This window comes from Mytilus edulis, chromosome 13 (assembly GCF_963676685.1).
Source record: "Mytilus edulis chromosome 13, xbMytEdul2.2, whole genome shotgun sequence".
NCBI classification, from domain to species: domain Eukaryota; kingdom Metazoa; phylum Mollusca; class Bivalvia; order Mytilida; family Mytilidae; genus Mytilus; species Mytilus edulis.
In genome coordinates this window covers 20,888,445-20,914,687 of record NC_092356.1, presented here as the reverse complement: position 1 = coordinate 20,914,687, position 26,243 = coordinate 20,888,445, and the positions used below count along the sequence as shown (strand labels likewise).

The 26,243-nt window shown below is 32.4% G+C and overlaps 2 protein-coding genes across 2 annotated transcripts; one reads left to right on the top strand and one right to left on the bottom strand.

Annotated features, from left to right (window-relative positions):
- Positions 1-427: 427 nt before the first annotated feature.
- LOC139502014 (uncharacterized) lies at positions 428-4,406 on the bottom strand. The gene is made up of 4 exons (XM_071291332.1): positions 4,305-4,406; positions 3,616-3,885; positions 2,324-2,503; positions 428-909 (listed from the first exon to the last, which is right to left on the bottom strand). Exons 1-4 carry the CDS (start codon positions 4,372-4,374, stop codon positions 575-577), a joined length of 855 nt encoding a protein of 284 aa, XP_071147433.1. The 5' UTR covers positions 4,375-4,406; the 3' UTR covers positions 428-574.
- A 6,137-nt stretch (positions 4,407-10,543) lies between these two features.
- LOC139500875 (mucin-2-like) lies at positions 10,544-16,726 on the top strand. The gene is made up of 7 exons (XM_071289769.1): positions 10,544-10,728; positions 11,147-11,416; positions 12,266-12,442; positions 13,556-14,431; positions 14,742-14,780; positions 15,490-15,562; positions 16,333-16,726. The coding sequence occupies exons 1-7, from the start codon at positions 10,644-10,646 to the stop codon at positions 16,499-16,501; spliced, it is 1,689 nt and encodes a 562-aa protein (XP_071145870.1). The 5' UTR covers positions 10,544-10,643; the 3' UTR covers positions 16,502-16,726.
- The last annotated feature ends 9,517 nt before the right edge of the window (positions 16,727-26,243 follow it).

The following is a 26,243-nucleotide window of genomic DNA, read 5'->3' as shown; positions in this document are numbered from 1 at the left end:
AACTTGCTATATGAGGCATAAAACATGGAGAAATAAATTTGGAAGGGGTATAACAAAAATTGGCAAGTAACACACTGTCCACACTAGGGACTATATTCGTGGACAACGATAACTGTGTACTCGGACCATGTGTCTCTGTGTTGATCGACATACACACGTCCTTTTGTATTAACATTACTTTTGGTTATTAGACGAATTATCACCTTACGTACACTTTTTGATTCATATCAACCCATAGAACAAATGTGCCTAAAATGATACATCTCAAGACGAGGCTATGAAGCCACGCCTCTAATTCAAACAAAAATTGCTTAAACTTACACAGTGTAGTCCATCGCAAGTGCTGTTCGGTGTGAGCTAAGGCTCCGTGTTGAAGACCGTACTTTGACCTATTAGACATTTGTGAGGCAAAATGATAACATTGATAAACAAAACAAACTTTTATTTACAAATAAAAACAAAATAAAAAATACCCATATAGGACAGGCGTTACTATGATTCACTTTATATATATTATGCACAGGTAATTCAAACAGTAATTGGAATTTAAATTCCAAAAATCATATCCTTTTCCTCAGCCAATAACGACGGTTTCCTTGTTTACTATACCAACACCTTGAGTGTTTGAATACATTCTGGTGGATGTGTCTTTATTAGGCGCCGGTGTTTCAACATTTGGTAAAGTAGGGGCCGGTGTTTCAACGTTTGGCAAAACTGTCGGTGCTGGCGTTTCAACGTTTGGCAAAACTGTTGGCGCTGGTGTTTCAACATTTGGCAAAACTGTCGGTGCTGGTGTTTCAATCTTTGCTAAAGTGGTTGCAGCTGGTGTTTCAGTATTATGCTTAGTTGTTGGTACAGGTGTTTCAACGTTCGTAAAGGTTGTAGAAGATGTCAACATTTTAGGCATTTCTAAAAAATATGATGATTTACACAATTATATTTGCACCTTACAAAAGCTGTATACAAACACAGTTCTGAAACAATTTTATCTTGTCTTTACATAAATGATATTTTATGGTGTGAAAAATATGATGCAAACAATATTGCATATATTGTATTCGTTTCTCTCTTCCATATATATAAAATTGAGAATGGAAATGGGGAATGTGTCAAAGAGACAACAACCCGACCAAATAAAAAAACAACAGCAGAGGGTCACCAACAGGTCTTCAATGTAGCGAGAAATTCCCGCACCCGGAGGCGTCCTTCAGCTGGCCCCTAAACAAATATATACTAGTCCAGTGATAATGAACGCCATACTAATTTCCAAATTGTACACAAGAAACTAAAATTATAATAATACAAGACTAACAAAGGCCAGAGGCTCCTGACTTGGGACAGGCGCAAAAATGCGGCGGGGTTAAACATGTTTGTGAGATCTCAACCCTCCCCCTATACCTCTAACCAATGTAGAAAAGTAAACGCATAACAATACGTACATTAAAATTCAGTTCAAGAGAAGTCCGAGTCTGATGTCAGAATATGTAACCAAAGAAAATAAACAAAATGACAATAATACATGAATAACAACAGACTACTAGCAGTTAACTGACATGCCAGCTCCAGACTTCAATTAAACTGACTGAAAGATTATGATTTCATCATATGAACATCAGGCACAATCCTTCCCGTTAGGGGTTTAGTATCATACCATCATAACATATATGAGAAGAACATAACCCGTGTCATGCCAACAACTGTTTTTAGAATAAATGTGTTTAGTTCCGATGCAAAGACCTTATCAGTGACTCAATATTAACGCCAAAATATGCAATCTTTAATGATTTGACAACAGTATCGTAATTATATCCCTTCTTAATAAGTCTATTCAAAGGTTTTGTAAGTTTCTGAGGTGAATACTGACACCTTTGTGCTTTATAAAGAATATTTCCATAAAAAATTGGATGTGAAATACCTGAAAGTATTAGAAGTCTGCATGTTGAGCTATATTTACGAATGATGTCTTTATACCGATGATAAAATTTAGTAAATTCACTGGACTAGTATATATTTGTTTAGGGGCCAGCTGAAGGACGCCTCCGGGTGCGGGTATTTCTCGCTATATTGAAGACCTGTTGGTGACCCTCTGCTGTTGTTTTTTATTTGGTCGGGTTGTTGTCTCTTTGACACATTCCCCATTTCCATTCTCAATTTTATTCGTTGACTTCTATATTCACAGGTACATGTATTAACGACTTTATGACGTGTCAAAACACAGTTGTCCAAAGATTGCTTCAGTGTACATGTACCAACACTTGTATATACATGAACATGTATGTATTTATCCTTTTAAAATCTGCTTAATATTACTATTACTACTCACTATATTCACAAATACTGGAATAGTGATAAGCAGGTCCACCTCTGCATGGAAAATCATGCCATTTGTAGGAATCATCTACACGGATCTGAGCACAATCTTCAAAAGTCCCCTTTGCAAATAGGAACCCAGTTTGAGTCACTCCTTGACCATGTTGCCAGTAACCCCAAGTCATCTTTTCTCCTGATTAAAAAAGAAGATTTCTTTATTTCAATTTAGAAACATGAGACATATTAAAAAAAAGTCTAGATAGAAATTCTATTTTTCGTGTCCTATATTTTCAAATTTAACAATTCTCTTTCAAGATTTTCTATAAATATTATTGAAGACCCATATTGGTGGCCATCGGTTGGCAGCAGTCCTTTTTCGCCAATTACTGTTTTTCATGGGTATTATTTGCGCCAAATTTTGTTTTACTTTAAAAGTATCACATGTTCGGAGAAATTTCACCATGAAGATGATCATCTGGAGAGAAATTACTTAAGACGCATTAGACAGTCAATGTGCAGAGAGAGAATAGAACTTATTGCTTTGCTGAATATTTAATAAAGATATGCCAAAATAGAAGAAAATAGAAGTTTAGGTTTTGCTGATTATATTTTAGCTACATATGTTAATGACACAGTGCTGTGTTCCCACCATGCGTATGGGCTTTATTATTATTAGGTATTATTATGAACTGTTTTGTGCATTTCAACCTCTAATATTTGTGTTTTTGGACAATAAAGTGAAGTTATACAAGCTACTATATACATTAAATTGGACAGTACCCATGCAGCAGCTAAGAAGATATATTTCAGAAAAGGAAACATTTGCCGTGTAACCTGCCGGTTCCAAGTCAAAATAAAGTAGTAGGGAAGTAATTTTACTTCTAATTGGCGCAATCGTATGTTTTATTTTTAGCGCAAACGATACCATGCAATTTTAAAATATGTGACGCAAACGTACCATTAGAGAAAAAAGTTGTGGCGCAAAAGGACGCATTATTGGCGCAAACGTATCTCTTCCCTTCGGTTGTTATCTGCGCTTTGGGCGGGTTGTTGTCTCTTTGACATTCCCCTTTTTCATTCTCAATTATATATATCTTTTAAAATTAGTTTAATGTTTAACAGATATGTCTTTTACCACTTATGCTTTTTGAGTATTTACTAATTAACAACAATTAAGAGTTGATTACTAGTAACTTATTATAAAAAAAGAAATACAACTAACAGTGTTTATGACCGTGTAGTCGGTAAAGAGGAATATGTGTGCTTTAGTAAAACATGTCCCAATAAATGACGCTTGGTATTTACCTGTGACCCATTTCCATTCGCCTTCATGGTCTCCGTCTGTTCCGCCGATCCAAACTCCCTTTTTATCCCAACGAAGGTATTTTAAAGCATTCATTACAAACTGTTGCTTTGTAAGGTCTTTGATGACAACCAAATCTCCACCATGTTGTTGACAGTGTCCTCTCGCATCATTCCAGGAATGTTCGTCGTGAACTATTTCAAAACACGTGTCTATGTAGGCAAATAAGTTTGAGTTCCTAGGTAGAATTGGAGGACATCGTGTTAAATCATCTGTAATGAGTAAACATGAATAAATAAACAATCATATGCATGATGGACAAATTCATACAAGTTCTTCAATATCCTTAGCCATAAATATACAAGCAGTTGGTGAGAATAAATATTGTAGCAGACTTTTTATATTTAAAAAATAGGGTTACACTTCCATAGAACTTTATTACAAGAACTCAAGACAATCCAAAACATGCATACTGATTAAAAGGAACAAATACAATGTTCACTTTGTTGACCAATAGAAGTCTTTCCATATTGTCATTCAGTACCATTATAATTTTATATGACCCACATCGTATATTCCTCCAATAAAAAAAAAAAACTGACGGCCACGAAAAAGCACAATAATGCTGAAACGTGCTTTAAACACCAATCAATCATTCAATCAATTTATTCTGTACAACATACTGGCTTACCTTTGTTAAAGATGACATTTGCCTCTAAAAGTACGACTAAAAAGCTTAAGAATAAAAGTACTGTTTCCATGTTTGAGTTATTCTAATTTTTCACATGCACATTCACTTTATATACATTTAGTTGTGTACCTTATCAACATAGACATGTAGATAAACAATGACCGATGGAATAACGGCATTTGTAGATAACTACCACAACGAACCATGTATACAATGACATTCGGTAAGGATGACTGTCTTTGTTCGAATTTTGTTAAATTGTACAATAACAACATTCGATATCCTGACCACTCGTACGTGCTCTTATCGGTCATCGAATGTCCGAACATTGAACACAGTGAATGTAAATGAATCATTAGATAGAGAACATGAATTTTTTTTTAGAAATATTAATAGCGGTTATTTCCACCATAAATGTCTATGAGCTTTACATTTACGATAATTTGAGGATTACTCCATTCTTCGTTTCTGGATATGAAAATTAGTGCTACATTTTGTAAGACTCTTCCGAGAAAGTAAATACTTCTGTATGTATTGTTCTTAAACGGTAATTTAGATGTAAACTTTTCTAAACTAGAATTTATAATTCATTCAGATTGAAAATTCAGAACTGAAAAGAAGCTGGGATATATTTCTTCGAAGTGTGTGTATTTATGATACATCTATTGAAACCGTGCTGTGCAAAATCAATTCGACTATTGATCTTTTATCAAATATATAGTATTTGGTTCTATTGCATACAACTACTTTCAGTACAGTGCAGTTTAACTGTTTGATACCAGGGTAAAATAGGTGCGGTTTATATGTCAATGAGACAGCAACCACCATTGACAAAAAAAAGAAAATAAAGGAAATCCGGCATTCCGATATATAAATTGTTCAAAGATATTTTAAAAACTAAATTGTCTAAAGTCTATATTTATTTATTCAAACCAAACCAAAATTGTGCGTAACTCTTACCTTCAAACCTCTCGTTCTCATCTCAAATTTGAACTACCAGACAATTCAACCAAATATTTACCATTGTAATCAGAAAGAATTCATTAGATTTAATGTACCTTTGTTTCTATGAACATTTCGATAGTTATATATAAACAATTATGTAATTTTATTCCCCACCAACATAAACATCAAACAATATAAATTGAAACATAACTTAAAAAAAATGGCACCCCGGAGTTAAATAAATATTATTTATATGTCCACCATTCTTCGTTGGTTTCCTGGTATAGATAGTCATAGGGGATTGTTAAGTCCTTAATGAACCTGCATTTGTCTTTTATACATGTACCGAATGAGAATGAAAGTTGAAAAAAACTTAGCTTATGCAATCCAAATAATTTCTTGTTTAGATCCGGTCCCATATGTGGTTTTGTCTTCCAAAAACATGTATTTGATGCTTTTGTGTCATTTCGTTTTGTTATATTTCTTTATTTGTTTACTTAATTTGATTTGTTTATGTTTTTTTTGGTGTATATCTTTCTCGAGAGTAGCATTCAATAAGCGCGAGTACTTGTTTTGGGGTGCTTTATTTGACATATTTTTTTGTTTATCGTGGTAGAGCTTTGTACTGAGACATTGAGTTAAGACTTTTTGTAACTGATTTTTACAGTTTGTTCTTGTGGTGTTGTGTTATTTATGTGCCTGTCTTAAGTTAATAGCATTTTATCAAGTGATTTTTGTTGGGCCATATCTATAATACTTGAATTTCGAGTATTGTTATAAAATAGATTTTTTACCGGGTTTGTACTAACATGAGCAAACTTTTGGGTGCCATATGAGCTACAGAGATCACACCTAAGTTTTTGCTTGGTTCGTGTTGCTCAGTCTTGTTAGATTTGTATTTATCATCCATGGCGTTGTCACTTTATTTTCGACTTATGAGTTTTCATGTCCCCTAGTATCTCACCTGTCCCCAATACGTGTAACTGATTTTTAATCAATGCTTGTGAAATACAATCTGAAGTTTATTTTTGTAAGAATAATATCCTCGTGACTCTTCCAATTTATTATACATCTATAAATATTCGTCTTTGTATTGCTTTATAAAAAAACCTCTATTGAACTTTTGAAATCAATTAATACCTAAATAAAATATAAAATGTATGATAAAATCCTAGATTAAGAGTGATGAGAACGAATACACCAATTTAAATGTTGCTGTCTGTCAGACTAGTTTTAAATTACAAAAGAATGCTGTCCACAGGGACATTTAAGACTAGTTTTAAATCACAAAAGAATGCTGTCCACAGGGACAATTCAGACTAGTTTTAAATTACAAAAGAATGCTGTCCAAAGGGACATTTCAAGAAGACGCAATTTTCTTTTGATATCTTTCATAATCAAAGTTAACGACTAGATTTTTATAGATAAGTAAGGTAATTAACAGCACAGGCAATAATGAGGTTGTCTAATGACATATTTGTTGGTTGCAGCTATAAGTTTGTCTGTCCTTGGTCTTCAAAACAACATTGAAAATGTCATTTAATTTGAAATACGCCAAGACTTGGGAATAGAATTAGGTACTTTTGAACATTTTACAAAAGACAGTAAAAAGAAAAGTCAAATAAATAAATTAAAAAAAATTCCGCCAAAAATTCCCTACAGAAAGTCCCTAAGCAAATGGTGAAATCAAAAGCAAGAACACATCAATCAAAGTAATGTCAACCTAGGGTTTCCGTTTGGTGTCCGTTTGGTTTCAGAATGTATAAATACACAGCCATGTTGCAAGGCTAATTTGTAGTGAAGTCTTTTTTCTAGTACCTTTCATAATTCCCGTACTATCATATTGGTTAGCCCTTACTACAAGATCTACGTATTGTATGTACTGTACAAATGTATTTTTTATGAATTTGTTCGCGTCCTAAACATGCATGAAATGTTTGCCACTAGATGAATGACAAATGTTAATCAATCAATCTGATTAGAAAAGAAAGGAAATTTTATATGGTACGATATGAACGATATGAATGAACCTGAGCCAATGATCTCCTGCCATTTCTGACATGAATACATGTACAGCATGATTTTGAATATGAAATGTAAATAAACAATCCGTTCATTATCAGCGATTGTACTATACCTTTAGGTCACCGATTACGGTCGCGGTTTTATGTGTCAGGGTGTAATATCCCACAGAGTAAGATACAAACACTTGAACAAGTTACAAATTGTCACAAAATCAGCGATGATTGCAAGTGGTATTTCTAACAGCATACCATTTCGAAACAGCAGATGTCTCACCCGCTTGGTGAACAATCAATAAGGAGTGATGAGAATTACAAAAAAGGGTTTCCTTCATCTAGAGTGAACTTCTAAATTTTTTTATAAAAAGATATTTTTTAAAACAAAAACAAAAAAATTTCAATAGAATTTCTTTGCTTAATTTCGAAACATTTTTTATTTCCAAACATGTAAAAAATTTGACCTTGAAAGGTCATTTAAACACAAACATGTATCAGTGTGAAATCAGTAATCGAAGTATGTACACAAACAAGATAACAACTACATGTATATTATACATTTTTATACACTATTTGTTTTTAAACAGAAATAATAATTCTAAAATGTGTAATTGTATAAAAAAGAAGATGTGGTATGATTGCCAACTATCCACGAACGAAAATAAATATGTAACATAAACAAACGACAACCACTGAATTACAGGCTCCTGGCTTGGGGCAGGCACATACATAAATAATGTGGCGGGGTTAAAATTGTGTTCACATTAAAGAGTAGTAACTGTTATAAGTTTATTTTTAATGGACTATTTTAATGACAACTGTACATTGCATGTATACTTCTTCTTTCGTATCATTTCGTTCCTTTTATATAATGTTTTTAAATTCTCTCAAAAAAAAAACCAACTTGTTTTTAAATTTTTTTTTATTTTTATTTATAATGTGACTGTTCTCGTGTTGCATTGTTACATCACTGTCCAAGGTTATGGGAGTGTTGGCGCTTTCAAACATGTTCCACACCACCACATTCTATATGTTCCTATCCCGAGTCAGAAGCATGTAATGCGTAGTTTTCGTATTTTTGTTGTTTGTGATGTTTTTTTGGGAATATCAGCCTGTACCAGGTTAGGGGATGGATTATGTCTTCAAACACGTTTAACACCGCAACATTTTGTATGTGCCTGTCTCAAGTCTGTAGTTCAGTAGTTGTCGTTGGTTCATGTTTGCCATATTTATTTTTTCGTAAATTGTTTTGTTTTAAAAATGGCCGTTAGTTTTCTCAATTGAATCGTTTCATGTTGGGGCTTTTTATAACCGACTATACAGTATGTTTTTTTTTTACAATTTTGAAGTTGAACGGATGTCTATAATTGCTTACATTCACTTCATCTAAAATTTGGTGGTATTTGCATGCAAACCAGATTTTCTAATTTTTTATAAAATTTTCTAGATTTGGTGCATCCGAAATGACTGTTTTGGTTTAACTGCATCACGAACGCTTAAACTCAAGCATTTCAAGGCCATAGCAGAAATACAAACTAAAATTTGTATTCTCGATTCTATTAAGGGCATACGATACAGTTCCCGTATTTAAAATTTGATAAAAGTTTGCATGTAGGCTATTTTTGACCTGATTAAATTAACTATGTAATAAAAAATATACCTTCATGTGCTTCTTTTTGAGTAAATTAAGGTTCAAATTTCAGATATTTCCTGAAAATACGAATTTGTGGACGTATTTTCCCTTTCGATAGAAATACATAACTTTTTTGTTTTAAAAGATAAACACACATCTGCTTTTTTGTTAAATTATTTGTAATTTATGTGTTTTATAAATATTGCATAAAATTTATTTTTACAAATAACTCAAATTTATCAAATGATCATGAATGTAGGAAAAAACCGTCATCTTTTGCTGTATATTAATCAAATTAAAAAAAAATGCACTATTTACGTTTTCATGAAAACTGGTACACATAACCTTCTTACGTACATGTAATCAAACCAAATGTCATTTTAAAAAAGAGCGGTCCATGAACTCGTTTTCAAGTTAAATCAGTTTGAATGATAAAAATCAGCCGAAAACTGCATCTTTTTCCGGTAAGTCACTGTTTGACGTCGCGAAAATAAAAATTTACGTTTAGCAACTTCATTACTTCCTCTGTATCTGTATCGTATGCCCTTAACTGACGCGCAATTACACAAAAGGGCGTCTCATCTCTTGACACATATCACAACAGCACAGAAGTATTGATTACTGAGTTGCTGATACTTTGAAGTGTTACATGTAGCAGTCCGTTAGCAGCGGTGTATAGGTATTAATTAATCTTATCCATGCAGTAATAAAAAGATCGGTTTCATTTTGACCGTGATCGACATGAAGATAATCTTTCCAGTTCAGGTGGGTTATATTATCTATAAATATTTTAAAAACTTATTTATTAAGTAGTAAAAATTCAGCTCCTGTGATTTAGTTTAGTATTTGAATTATAACTCTGTATAAAAGCATAGTAATTAAATATAATAGACTTTAAACAATTGAAATCTTTAACCCCATTTGAAAAAAAAATATATGTATGAGAAATACACCTGCGTTATATATTTTGGAAAGTGCTGAACAAAGGAAGGACAAGAGATTTTCTAAAATGTGTTTAATTGTTAAAAAGTGCTGAAAAAAAGAAGGACAAGAGATTTTCTAAAATGTGTTTAATTGTTGAAATTAGTCAACTTTGTTTATTTCTTCAAGGGCAAAAGGCGAAACTCATTTGATTTATTTTGAACTTGAAGATTTTTGGCGGATTTTGCATGCGTCACTTTTCATTCTAATGCTAAACTCATTAATATTTTACAAATTTTGAATCCAATGCATTTTGTTTCGAGTTTACTAACTAAAACTTTTATTCGTGCAAGAATCTCACCAGAAAACGACCGAGATTACATAAAATTGTTTGTACGTACATGTACATGTACATGTATATATAATAGTTTAAATGCATTCCGCGGATAACAAAAAAAAAAAAACCCCGATTAAATATAACGAGAGATGTAGTTTCTGTACGAATTTCTTATCCCTGACAATCTCCCGAAAAGACGAATGATATATATTTCTTTTAATTTTGATAACAAACGGTATACATATAATTCTCACAATAATAAAATCAAGGTAAGGCTTGTCAGTCAACAAATCATCCCTTTCCATTATCAATTTAATGTAAATAATGACTTTTATTTTGATTATTGATATAAATATATAATTATCTCTCATCGTACGATGCTGGACTGTCTACATGTTAGTTTGGACAAGCTGATATCATAATGATTGTAAACATATAACTTTAAGCTACCTTAAACTGCATCATCATTTAATTTGTTGTCAAACATGGATAGATTACTTACTTTTATTATATTTGTGACACTTTTGTCCTATTGTGAACCATGGTTTTTTGACGGGGTTTTAGATCATGGTAAGTAAATTATAAGTAATCTGTGGTCTACGGTGTGAGGTACGAGCAGTTGACTTGCAAAGGTTTTTGTGCACTGCTAATGAAATACATGCACTGATGTCTCATATTTTAAAAAACCATGATTTTTCTCATATGAGTACATGTTTTTGTGTGAAATGTGACCTGATATTTTAAGATTTAAGCTGAGAATGGTCATTCCTGTCATAAACAATCAATTACTTAGTATGTACTTCATTAACATTTTGTATTTGCATCAAATAAAAATTCTTAAATATGAAAAAAACATTTGGCTGAGAGAGAAAAACAGAATATGATCAATTGAATTAAAATAGATAATCTGTACACATTTTATTACAATGCAGATACATGTACAACAATACTTTGATATTTTTCATTGTTTAAATTCATTACCCAATAGGAAATGTTCAGCGGTGCCCTCAGAGCATTCCAAGAGATAACTTCTTGTATGCCCTCAATGATACATGTATTCAGCTGATACGTGAGGAACACTCCTGGAATGATGCAAGACGCTATTGTACAAAACATCACGGAGACTTGGTGGTGATACAAGACATGGCAAAGCAACAATATATCATGAATGCCTTAAAAACATCTGGCTGGGTTAAAAACGGCATCTGGATTGGTGGCACTGATAGAGAAAGGGAAGGACACTGGAAGTGGGTTAATGGTATGTTGGATACCAAATAAATCAATGTAAAATATCCATATGGTAAAATCGTGTAATAAAAGAAAACTCCGAAGAAGATTTTTTTCCATATTCGTTATTTTACATATCTATAATTAACAATTATCGAGTAAATGTTAAAAAAAGCATAACAAAAAACCCAGATCCAATTAACTTCAGCGAAAGACACAATCACAAGATATTATAATTTAATGCATGAGATCGTTGATAAGGCAATTTTCAATATAATTCAACTTGTATCACAGTTTTGTAAACCTTTTTGAAAGACTTCGGCATACACTTCATAAAACTATGACAAGAAATATAGGTGTGAGGCTGCTTATAGTGCAAAGTTCAATCTAATTTATCTTTCAAAGTGACATAACGCCTGTAAAAATAATAGTTGAGCGCTGATTTTAGAAATCACCAAGACATTGCTAACATACGGGTAACCTTTTACAAAATGTATATATATTTTATGATAGTTTTACAAAATGTACATAGGTGCTTACAAAAGGGGCATACATCTTTCAAAAAAAAGCCAGTGGCACTTTTTTCGAACGTGTTTAAGACATAATGATTGCTGATACACACCTTTTCTTTTTTTAAGTCTTGCAAAAAAAAGTTACAGCGCAAACATAATACTGCTAAAAAGTTTAAAGATATTTTTAATCCATACAATTCTAGGATTCAAAATATACATATGTTTGTTTACTACAATTAAAGAAAATAAAATAGTAAAATTAATGTCTCGTATGAAATTTGAATAAATTTATGTAAAATTTTTTGAAAATCAGTGAAAACGCCTATATCTGTTGGTGGTTTATTAAAAATGTGTGTTTAAAACTATAGGACAAAAAATGACATGGGGCAACTGGGAAAAAGGACAAGGACCAGGAAACAGTGGGTTTCTTTTCTCTAGTGGACGGTGGGAAGATTGCACTGTGATTCGCAGAGATGATGGATATAAATGGCATGACTACGCTTGCAACCTTCCATCATACCATTTCGGCAGTATATGCGAATACAGTAAGTATAATCTTTTACTTAAGGTGGTATGGTATGGGAGTCTAAATTAAAAATGACAGAATTAGTTCATACTTTGCCAAAACGTAGTATCTATTGATAGATGTTAAAAAATATCATAAAATTGATAGGTCACCGTGCATTTTCTCAAGCTATAGGTCGTGATAAAATGACACATTTGGATGGATTATACATGAAATATCACCATTATTTGATTAGAAGCTAAACTAAATGATAAAATTGTAAAATAAAATACGAGAAGATAGCTTTTTTAAAATGCTTTGAGAATATCATAAAAAAAAGATAGGGTCACCGTGCTTTTTTGTTTAGCTAAAATACGAAATAGCCATGTAGATTCCTTCAGAAAATGCACTTTTTCAGAGTTACCTCCCCTTAAAATGCCAATTTAAAAATTTTAAAGTTCAAGCAGAACTAATCAACACTTGTACAAATATTAATATTTATAAGTTATAATCTTATAAATTTGTTCTTTAAAATGCAAACTCACATTAATTATCTGCATTTCTGCATCAAATTTTGCTAAATTGATTGAAATTCTAGACCTTAGATTCTCTGTCTTTTACAATCCAAGACGGTGAAAGACATCCATACCACCTTAAGCATAATATTTGTTACTGTAGTCTTAACACTATTCACATAATAGATCTTAGCCTGTTATTGACTGATGTTGTTCCCTTCTTACTCAAAATAACGTAATCCTTTTTAAGAAATGGTAGTAATTTGTGATATACTACAATGCAGATCAGTTGTTTGATTCTTCCTTGAAAATTTGATATATTCTAAAATATTTGCTTACTCCTACACAGAGTGCAACAAGGATTTTATTTGTAAAAGAGAATCTTAAATAAAACACATAATTTGCCAAATATTTCTTTATACAGTTGCATCTTCGTTACGTAAACTTACATCATACTAATCATAGCTTTTGTTTGTGGGCAGTAGCAGTTATGTATTTTTTAATGAAACACATGAAGCATATATTCACATTTGAGGATAATTATTTGAGTATTTACAGAGACAACGAATTTTGTTTACACAAAACTATTTGTGCTACAACTTTTATATCAATTGAAGTTATTTTTATTTATTTAACAGATTTTATACCAACCACAACTCATAGACCAACTACTCAAACATCGACCACACCTGCACCAACGACTCAGTCATCAACAACACCCTCACCAATGAGTCAGTCAACGACAACACCTGCACCAACTACTCAGTCATCGACAACACCTGCACCAATGACTCAGTCAACGACAACACCTGCACCAACTACTCAGTCATCGACAACACCTGCACCAACGACTCAGTCAACGACAACACCTGCACCAACGACTCAGACATCGACCACACCTGCACCAACTACTCAGTCAACGACAACACCTGCACCAACGACTCAGACATCGACCACACCTGCACCAACTACTCAGTCATCAACAACACCTGCACCAACGACTCAGTCATCGACAACACCTGCACCAACTACTAAGTCAACGACAACACCTGCACCAACGACTCAGTCATCGACAACACCTGAACCAACTACTCAGACAACGACAAAACCTGCACCAACTACTCGTTCATCGACAAAACCTGTACTAAGTACTCAAATACCGACATCAAAATTGCCAACTACTCAACCATTGGCAACAACATTGGCAACTACTCAGAAATCAACAACACCTGTACCAACTACTCAAATATCGACGACAACAATACCAACTACTAAGTCAACAAAACCACCTGCTCAAACCATTAACTTGGTAACGACCTCACGAACGCCATTAAAAACGCAAATATTGCGAACAACGAAAGCTAAGTCAACTTTGTTTTCGACACCTATTCCAACAATGAAAGTGACGAAAGCTGCTCCCACAACTACTCAAGAAATAAAGGAAACGACGACTAGCCCAGAAAATCCACTACCTACACAGCTAGTCAATAATCAAGGCGGCCTCTTAAGACGCAGTAAGAACCATTATAAACATAGAAAAAACAAAATATCCAAATATTACTCAATAGGATTTTGTTTCTCTCACTATTTTGACGTGAATTGTGCACATTTACGTGTATGGTAAAAACAAATTACTCCTATTTAGTCGGTTAGTTTTTATTTTTTTTTGGTGTATTGATTATGTTCTTGAAAGATAGAAAGATAGAAACAAAAACACTCACAAAGACTTCTGCATTTGTACATTTTAAAACTGACAAAAGTATTCGACGGTTAAAAACTATTTGCGAAGTGATTGTTATTCATCTGTTTTCAATAATATTACAGGTGACAATGGAAATAAACCAACAAACAAGTCAAGTACAGGTAACTTGTTTATATTTTAAATCACACACGAAAATTTCTAGAAAGAAGCTCCACCGCACTTACAAAATACAAAATGTGCTACGGTCAACACTTTTAAACCCCAATAAAGTTACAAAAAGATACTTTATATTCTTTGAAGTACAACAAACCACCTGATCCCTACATCTAAATACAGACTAACAAATAATTGAAAGTGCTATTGTCATAATTGGATAGATGTATCATTTCCTTCAATACCACCAACTAGTTCTGAAAAATCTTGTATCAAAATCTTTTTTTTAATTACTGTACGTTGTTTGATTTCATAATGTATTGAAACCTTTAAAAGTTCACGGCCATTTTTTTTTAAGTATTACTCCTTAAGTTTAAACACATCCAAATGTGAAGCTGGTTATGTGCATTCACCAATTAAAGGACACATACGACAAAATGTACTGCACAAGTGCACTGCAGGAAAAAACTCCGTTTCAAACCGCCGCTTTACACGTTCAAAATTTATGAATAACAACTTTTTATTCCTACCTTTTATACTGTACCCGAGAACTTATTACCGGAAAACAGTTACTCTGGAGCGCACTTTAATTAAGTCGAGTACATGAGAAATACAAAATAATGAATTATGTTTTTTTATGGTAAGTCGTGATAAAATTATAGGATAATCATTAGGATAAATTCACATTGCATAACATAATTAATGATGTATTTTAAGGTTACATCATCGGAGGAGTTTGTGCGGCAGTTGTCGTAGCAGGTATCATTGTGGCAGTGTTTGTCATCAGGAGGTATCTATTTCTATTATTTGTTTTTGTTATTTTCAAGAAATTGGTCTTGTTTTATCGTCGTTAATATCATGTATTGATGATTAAGGGTTCATGGTTTATTGTTCTAACTCTTAGACTACTTCAGCCGGACTAAGTTCATTATGTCTTATATATAACTTGATATTTCAGGGGCATTACAACTGATGTTATATAATAAAAGCATGTAAAATTAGGTTGTAAATGTTTTTTAACCAATTACTGATTGAATGTCAATACATGAGCTTCTACTTTATAAATTTGATTTGAGTTAAATTTAAAATGTTCTTGATATGGAAAACGCAAAATTAATGTTTACGCAGTACAAAAGTACTGACATAAATAAAGGCAACAGTAGTATACCGATGTTCAAAAGTCATAAATCGATTGAGGAAAAAAACAAATCCGGGTTACAAACTAAAACTGAGGGAAACACCTCAACTATAAGAGGAAAACGAAACAACAGAACACTGAAGTGGTACAAAAAACAAACGACAATGCAACAGACATAGAAACGAACTACTAGATAACGACTGCCATAAAAGTCATTTATGACTTGGTGCAGGACATTATAAGAACAAATGTTGGGTTGAACCTGGTTGTATGGATAGTCAATTTTCCGCGCTTTATGGCAATGTTAAATATACCGCTTAAATGACAACATTACGTAAAAAAGTCAAATTAAAACTATATGTGCTGTATTTTTGTTACAATTGTTTCTATTTCTGAAATAGAATAAATATTTGCTATTACAGGAGAAGGCTATCCTCAAATGATGCAAACAGAACAGTACACGGTGCAGAAAATCCTATGTATAGTGTCATGTATGATGATGCATCAGTACCACCCGTAGGTGCTGATATTCAGATAAATGATATGTATGAACCGACGAAGTATTTTGCGAATGGAGAATCCATGTCTTAATCATCTGAATTTAACAATGAAAATTAGATCTGCAAAAACAAATGAATAGTTGAATTTATATGAGTGCTAAGTTATTTAATGTTTAGATGCTTGTTTCGTTTTATATTTTACGTTCTTATGTATTAATTATTGTTTCTTTGTCTTACATATGTTTGTGTATTATGTTATATGTTTTAAGTATGTAAATAATGACGTAAAAGCGCAGTAGCTGTTGTTGTATATATTAAAAACGACTTTAAATAATATTTTTACACAAATGTTTTATGTTCATGTATGCCTTTTTTTTTTTACTAATATGATTGTTTAATTGACACTATATATTTTGGGAAATTTGATAACTCCTTTCTTAAGAGTCAACACATCGCAATAGAGTAATTGGCACAAACAGACTGCCGGAAATATGTTTTTTGCTAGAATCGATTGATAATATTTTGTTTCAACGTCTGTTTACTCGATCGTTCATTACAATTTTGCAGTCGCACTTGTGCTATGTGGATGTTGAATTACTAACGTCAGATAGTATAAGCAAAGACACAAATTCAATAACTATAAATAAAATTGAGATAGGAAATGGGGAATGTGTCAAATCGACAACAACCCGACCATAGAGCAGACAACAGCCAAAGGCCACCAATGGGTTACATTTTTTTAAAAACAAATAACCTGTCATTTTGGAAGATTTAGAGAACCCAAAGGATTTTCTTAAAAAGAAATTCAGTAGTCACGTATTTTATGGTAACATTTTGCCAATTCAAATTATCAAACATACCATTTATCAACTTTGAAGTCTAAAATTACTTAAACAATGTCAAAAGATACAGGAAGTAACAACTGAAAACTGCATTTACCAAAAAATAAATGTATCAAGCAAAATATGGAACTTCTAATCAAATTCAAAGGAAGAAGTCCATACAATTTGTAAAAAACAACATCTCGTTATTAAGGAGGGATACACGTGTTAACAACTCGGTTTGTAAAGTTCTGTTGGAAAATGGATGCTGTTTTTAGGATCTAGTTTTATGTAACCCAGTATTTAATTCTAAACTGTGCTCGTTTGCTACTATATTCAAACATTACACTACATGAATACTGTATACTTCTTTTTATATATGTGAGATATAAAGTTTTATAAATTATTCAGTCATCTAGACTAAAACGATTGATATAAACTGAAAAAAAAATGTAAGCTGGGACGTATTTTTTGTCTCCTTAGATTAAAGTAAATTAAAAATACATTTTCAATTTCACACGAGAGGAGATTTTTTCTACAAATCTATAATCAAAGGGACACCAAAAATAAAATGAAAATTCCTCACGGAATCAGTTGTATACTGTTAAAAAGAGAAAACAATCATCAATGGATCAATACCTAGCAATCACACCCGTCACTAAGGCAAGTCAGATGAAAATAATGTGTAACGCATGCGTCTCCCTATCCCACTGCTTCACAGGATTGCAAATAACTTTTTTGATCAATTCTGGAGAGACGCATTAAGACACAAGCAATGTCCATTATACACTGCAAAAGGGATACACCCAGTCGGAAACCTTTGTGAACGATGAAGAAGACATAAACAAGAGAAACAGAAATGATTCTTTCAGCATTGTTACAATTGCCTGGTTTGTTTTCCTTCAGTGAGATACTTGACGGTAATGATGAAGATATTACATCGTTTCTGATTCTTAATATGACTACAAACTGTATTTGTCATGCAGGCTAATCTCTCGAGAAAGCACGAATTAAATCAAATTCCCCAAAATCATTCAATTAAACATCAGAGTGAATGGAAGATACGAGAGAACGATGTCAAAAACATATTCAGAAAGGCACACCGAACAACATATTTGTTAAAAATTGTCTTCATTCTGAATAAAAAAATATTTTCCTTATTTCAAATCTCATGGTGCTAGCTTCGGGTGTTCTTGTTAAAGATTGTTTAATAAACTCGTTTCGCTGTAAATGACATAGCTAATAACCAAACTCAAGTTACGTAGACCCTTATAGTGATAAGAGCAGGCATGATAATAAAAAAATGATATTAAAGGGCTTGTTAACCAACAAATGATCCCTTTTCATTGTAAATATAATGTTGTAATGACTTTATTTTGGTTGATAGATGTAACTATATATATATATATATATATGTCATCGTACTGTGTTAGACTATCTACGTGTAATATTTGTCTAGCTGATAGCATACGGATTGTCTACATAACTTACCGAAACTTCCAAATAAATTCTATTGTTGATAAACATGGATAAATTATATACTTTCATCATACTGCTGTTATTTTTGCAACCTTGTGAACCATGGTTTTTTGATGGGGTTTTTGAGCATGGTAGGTAGATTACTATTACTAGATCATCTATAGCTTGCATCGAATCTATCTACAAGTTAGTACACAAAAAATATTAAGGTACTGGCAGGTCACGAATTACAGTTTTACTTTTAGAGTCAATTTTAATTGTAATAGTTTTTTATCATACGTTCTAATCAATCTATTCTAATCATTAACATTAACGAGAGAACATCTTTTCAATTGGGGCGACATTTATTTCTGGAACAACTTTCGACTTAAAATAGCATTTGAAGACCGTCATTATCATGATAAGTATTTGGACTAGGAAGGTAAAAATACTTGTGAATTTTTTAATATCGTTCCATATACTCGTATAAATTTTCTTAAATATAATATAATTTTGCTTAATTCTTAACTTCCAAAAAGAAAATGTTCTGCGATGCCCTCATAACATTCCAAGAGATAACTACTTGTTTGCATACCATGATACATGTATTCAGCTGATACGTGACGAACACTCGTGGTATGACGCAAGACGATCGTGTACTAAAAATACTTTTATATTTTTCATTGTTTAAATTCATTACCCAATAGGAAATGTTCAGCGGTGCCCTCAGAGCATTCCAAGAGATACATTCTTGTATGCCCTCAATGATACATGTATTCAGCTGATACGTGAGGAACACTCCTGGAATGATGCACGACAATATTGTACACAACATCACGGAGACTTGGTGGTGATACAAGACATGTCAAAACAACAATTTATCATGAATGCCTTAAAAACATCAGGCTGGATTAAGAATAGCATCTGGATTGGTGGCACTGATAGAGAAAAGGAAGGACACTGGAAGTGGGTAAATGGTAAGCTCGATCACTTATATGTACAGTGCATTCAAATAAAGTCATGTCAATTGAATTCATTAGACAATCTGATTTACAAATATGTGTTTTAAAATAAAACGCTAAAGAAGAATTTTATCATCTCATTATTTGTAATTATAAAGATTTACGAATTGACAAAAAAACAATTTATTATAACAGAACTCATGCTTTTGGCTGTTATAAAACAACAAGTGTTATAATTTATAAAAAAGTTTAAATAAAAACTTTCTTACCGGAATTTGTGTTTCGTAGCCAGTCCTTTAGAATACACATATGCTATATTCAACAAGTAATTATTGTCTTGTCAATACACTTGCATATGCATCCATTATAAACCTAAAAAATGTATGGTTTCAGATTAATACTTCTATAAAATTAGATGCAGATATTAGAAAAGCTACATAACTATTGTTTATTCGTATTAAAGCAAATGAAATAGTAACATTTACAATGTTCTTCATTATCTAAAAATCCTTATGTCTCACTATATTTTAAACCTTATAAAAATCTGTGTGAATGACTGTACTAGTATTTTGTTTTCTATCCATTAAAGGATTATTCTCCAAACAAATTTTTATAGGACAAAAAATGACCTGGAGTAACTGGGAGAGAGGACAGGGACCAGTAAACAGAGGTTTTCTATTCTCAGGTGGACAATTTGAAGATTGCGCCGTGATTCGCAAAGATGATGGATATAAATGGCATGACTACGCCTGCAACCTTCCATCATACCGTTACGGCAGTATATGTGAATACAGTAAGTATGAATTATTATTCATTAAGTTATTCCAATATATTTTTTTTGTAGCTTGGATAAACTATTTGTACATTTACAAAATAAATCTAAGAAGCGGTTAAATGTGTCTTTCCGCAATGAATTGTCATGTCCTACTGACACAAACATTTTAAGTATTAGTAGTTATATATGCTATAACATTCTAACATTTGATGATGTACATTTTGTTTCTTCGTTGGAAATGAAATGTATTCCTTGCTGCACCAATTCACACATAAGTAAGATCCAAAGTGATTTATTATACAGTGAAAGAAAAAAAAATAATTCTAAATTCCATTTTAAACGTAGAAAACCATGAAAAAACGTTGACGACGTCACGGTCACATGACTAAATTACGTCTATGGGCTCATAACAAAATAACGTCAGCCAATCAGAAGACGCGTTACATCCAAAATTAAATTATAGGACAATAAACATAGAATAAGTATGTTGTAAAGATTATCTTTATTCTATGTCAACTTTCTGAATTTGTTTTGTACAAAAGTTGAATGAAAGATATCAAAGGGACAGTCAAACTCATAATGAACTGACTAAAAAAAAATAGCTAAAAGAAAGAAAAAGACAAACAGACAAACAATGGCACACAACGCACAACATATAAAACCAAAGACTAAGCAAAACGAACACTTCCAAAAAACCCGGGATGATGTCAAGTGCTACAGAGGAGTAAGCAGATCCTGCTCCTCATGTGGTACCCGTCATGTTGCTCAAGTTATTACAAATCCTGTAAATTCAAGTAATCATAACTTCTCGTGTGAGATTTAACAGTAAGTTTCTTTTTTTGAATGCCACGAATTGCCTTTTTTTTTTAGGAGAATTGGTTGAATAATGGCATAAGCGACAAATTTAGTTTATTCATATACTTTATTCATACCTTTTTTCGTTTATTGAATGCTATTAGTTCTGTTCAACAGACTTTAACCAAACCGCTCCTAGATCAACGACTGTTATGCCTAAAACCATAACCATATCTGTTGAAACTCGCCCCTCAACTACTATCTCACCATCTAGGTCGTCTACTATTCTTTCAAAAACAACTCCACCACAGACAACAATATCAACTAAACCGAAGCCAACCAATACACTAAGAAATTCACCTGCAACGACAATCGATCCAACATCAGCTGATTTAACCACCTTGTCAACAATGACACATGTATCGAGCACTTTGTATACAACACATGAAATGATAACACGTGAAATGAAAACCTCGTCAATGACACCACATGGAAAAACTACTAAGACGTCTACATCACCTGCAACAGCTACACAGAAATCAGCAATAATATTACCAACCACTAAGTCCACAAAGATACCTGCACAAACCACTAAAATGAGTACTGCATCAACGTCCTTTCGAGCTACAACGCCTTTTCCAACGACTTATGTATCTACAACAATAACAACTAACGTAATTTCAACTACATTGTCAAGAACTAAGTCCACTTTATCCGCAACAGCAAATCAACATACACCATCTTCGACAATATCTAATTTATCCTGGCGAACGACGAAAGCTGATTTGACTTTTTCTCCGACACCAATTCCAACATTAAGACCACCGAAGTCTTGGTTGACAACTTCTCCTAGACCTACTCCAACAATGATACCGACAAAGGCTACGCCGACAACCGACCAAGTAACGAGAGAAAATACAAATAGAACTACACTTCCAATTCTCACTACACATACACACAACAATAAAGTCGGTAAGTAACCCTATAAATATGTAGACCCTGGATGATAATATATGTTAAAAAGTTAAATCATAAAAATACCGAACTCCGATGAAAACGAAAAGTCCCTAATCAAATGGCAAAATCAAATGATAAAACAGATCAAACGAATAGACAGCAACTGTCATATTCCTGACTTGGTACAGGTATTCAAATGTAGACAATGTTGGATCAAACACGGTTCCACAGCGCCAAACCCCTCACTTACACGACAGTCGCATCAAATTCTATTACATTTACAGCAGCGTATGGACAAAACAGACATAATAGGTCACATATTCAAAATATTGATACATCAGTCATCACTGTGTAACTATTTCAAAACCAACAAATGTTTAACTAAAAAACACAAAAAGCATCTATCAAATTTAAAACCACATTCATTGCTTCGCATGTATGACGTCAGAAAATGTAAACCTCACATAGGAAGAAATATAAAATAACTGTGTCGTTCAAAGTATTAAAAAAAAAAAGGTTTACATGGCGAGTGGTGGTAGACAGGGTTTTAAAAATCAAAAGTTTTATTAGAACTAATTTCAGAAACAAACCGAGATTTAAAATCATTCAGAAGTTCTTTAGAATTTTGAAGAATCTACATATAGTTAAAACCACTACGCGAGTAAAATAATTTAGTCGTTCAAAGTAAATATTCCTTGTTCCTGTTTATTTAAATGGTTGTCTTATATAATAATATAATATAGAAAGCAGTGATCACCATATGGATAGTGTTTGTGTATGTCACCGGATAAATGTATTCATTGTGTTTTGTAAATTGTTTTCAGTATTTTATTTATCTGTTATTTCATTATTATATGTATACATTCATACCATTATCATATTTCATATTTATATCATTTTCATATTTATATTTACATTGACAAATGACGAGAAATAGTTTCGCGCGGCGTATTTAGAAACAGACAATTGCGTGAACACTATGTTTAATTTCTATAACTTAATATTTATATCGCGGCATTATTATATTAATTATATTAATTAAAGCTGTAGATAAGAATACGGCATGTTATTAACATTTAAATTGTATATATGAATAAAATACTTAATGCATGAACTGAAAGCGCCGCAGCACTTATCCTATATACAACTAATAAAACCCTTTTTGGAGTGAGTCGATATATATCAAGAAGATCGGACAATGATAGTCGTCACTACAGGTACTGGTAAAATATTTATTATGTTATCATCTTTTGTTTATATTTCGCTTTAATAAAACATTTATTAGATTTGTAAGTATAGTTTTGAATGCCTATTTAAAAGAATTATCATTAAACATGTTAAAAGTCAGATCAATTATCTATTGCTTGCTTATATTTAGATGTTATATCGTTCGTGTTTTCCGAAACAGATTGTCAATTGTTGCATATAAATTGTGATTTACAAATGTATATCAACAGAGTAACACTTTATTTAATGCAGGAAATCTTTCGCTGCAGTTGTCAAAAAATTATCGGTACATTACATTTTTTATGGTAATCATGGTAATAGTGTTGCAGGTGATTGGTAAAGTATGATTTTCATAATTGGATAAATATATTATTTCTTAATTATCTCAGAAAATTCTTTATAAAAATGTACACTTTAAATTCATAGAACTCTGTTCTCCGATATTATTTAAGGGACACTTGTAAAGTGCAGTTTCATTTTTTTAGAATATTAATATAAAAGTACTACAATTCCGATCGTGTAGCTGTTTCTGTACATGTACTTAATAGACAAAATATATGGCTATATAGTTTGTATGAGTGAGCAGTGTTAACATCAATTTCCGTACAGCGCTCGTTTCCTTTCCGTATACTTAATACACTATAATACAATGACGTCATATTTAGTGTAGTGATACGAAGTAAGTACGGAACGGATGTGAGCTCTGCGCCTGAGATTGTGTTAACATGACCCGTTGCCATACATAGTTCTTCAAATTCTTGTCAAACCTAACCATGCTAATCAAATTAAAATCATGAATAAAGAGCTACACTATTTTACCGAGAACTTTTCCAGCGAATAACTCTCGTTTGTAATTATTTAAAGCACTATAAATGGAAGAAAGTTTATGTGCAGTAGATGGTTTCCGACTGCTTATTCTTCGGTAAGTCATTTTGTTATCATATTGAATAATACTATAAAGATAAACATTTAGAAACAATATTTGGAAAAATGTTAACTTAGTTTTGTATTTTAAATACTACTAGAACACCATCGGTTGAGTATGTGTGCTTTGCTATTATAACTCATTAACTTGTTTAACTTTGCCTTTACATATTTGTATTAAGTTTGAAAGCATCCCTTTATAAAATGAAGAGTGCTTTTATCATTCGAATCATACCAATACCAAAGTCCTGACGGCTAAGCAAAAGGAACACTAGATGATGACCAAATGTTCACTAACAGTAGTGCAATCTCCGGCGCAGAGTTCATATCCGTTCCATACATGCTCCGCAATACTGCACTTAATATATTGAGTATAGTGTTACAACGTATTGAACGGAACGGATATGTGATTTCTGCGCCGGAGATTTGCAGTAGTGCAGACTTGATTACAGGAAAACAACGCATAACATTAATATTAATCCGCAAAACACTGTTATCGCAAGAACTTTAATAAATTCTGTTAAAGAACAAAGTTTGAAACGCCCAAATTTATTCAAAATATTGAGTCATGATAAATATGTTGGCTACCTTAGATTTTAAATCGCAAAACACTGTTATCGCAAGAACTTTAATTAATTCTGTTAAAGAACAAAGTTTGAAACGCCCAAATTTATTCAAAATATTGAGTCATGATAAATATGTTGGCTACCTTAGATTTTAATTCGCAAAACACTGTTATCGCAAGAACTTTAATTAATTCTGTTAAAGAACAAAGTTTGAAACGCCCAAATTTATTCAAAATATTGAGTCATGATAAATATGTTGGCTACCTTAGATTTTATTTTGTCTCTCCTTTGTTTTCTGAAAATTGATCAACTATGATTCATACGTATTCCTCGATGTATGTTATAAGCGTCTTTGCAATTTTGTCTGTTCAATAAGAGACGTCAACAAGAATTTTCTAGCAATTTTAAAATGGTCCGTTATTGTGTATTTTTTTTTTTTTTTTTTTATTTCCCACGATTCTGCTTATTTAAAGTAATGACCGGGTAAGGTTATTTTCTTCCTAAACTACTGTATAGCGTCACCATTGGATATAAGTACCTCCGAAGCGGTAGAAAATAAAACAAATGCGAATCCAGGTAAAGTCAAATTAATATTTCCATGATTATATTCTTACCTTTTTCTGACAAGTAAAGTTTTGTGACAGTATTTTCTAAGATAGAATACGTTTAATTTAGGGTGATTCTCTTTTCAAATTGTCAGAATCGGATGGGAGGTACCTGTTCAACGTAGCATGAAACGAGTTCAAAAGTAATAAAAACGCATCTATCATTCACCATACACGTGCAGTATTCGTAGAACGAATGCTTTGAACATTTGAAGTTGAATAACACAGTATTTCGAAATAAGCAACAACGTGTATGTCAATATAGCGAAAAAAATCTACAGATATATGGGGCCATTGTTGTTTAATGTACGGGTATTAGAATATGTACTTTTGCAATCATTGGTTCTTTGCTTCGGGATAAACTCTATCCGGTGTTAATGATATTCTGCGATAAAATTAGATAAAATTTAAAAAGGATAGTAAATATTTGCCTTTTTTTCAAGTCCTATTTTGGTACATCCGACGTTCCAAGAACTATTTCTCTCGTATAGGTGTAATACCAACATTGAGTTCCCCTGCTTGTCTTTGTTGAATTTGAACTTTTGTAAGGGTTCAGCAGAACCCAGTGTCTCGCCTACTTTTGCTGCTAATCGCAGGCTCAACAAAAATGAGAAAAAAAAACAAATAAAAATATTTCCCTCGATAGGCAGAAAAGTATTGATGCGTCAAATGAAAACAAGTTTCCTTTGAAATTATATTAGAAAAAAAACATTATATGGTTACCCTTGATATATAGTTCTAAA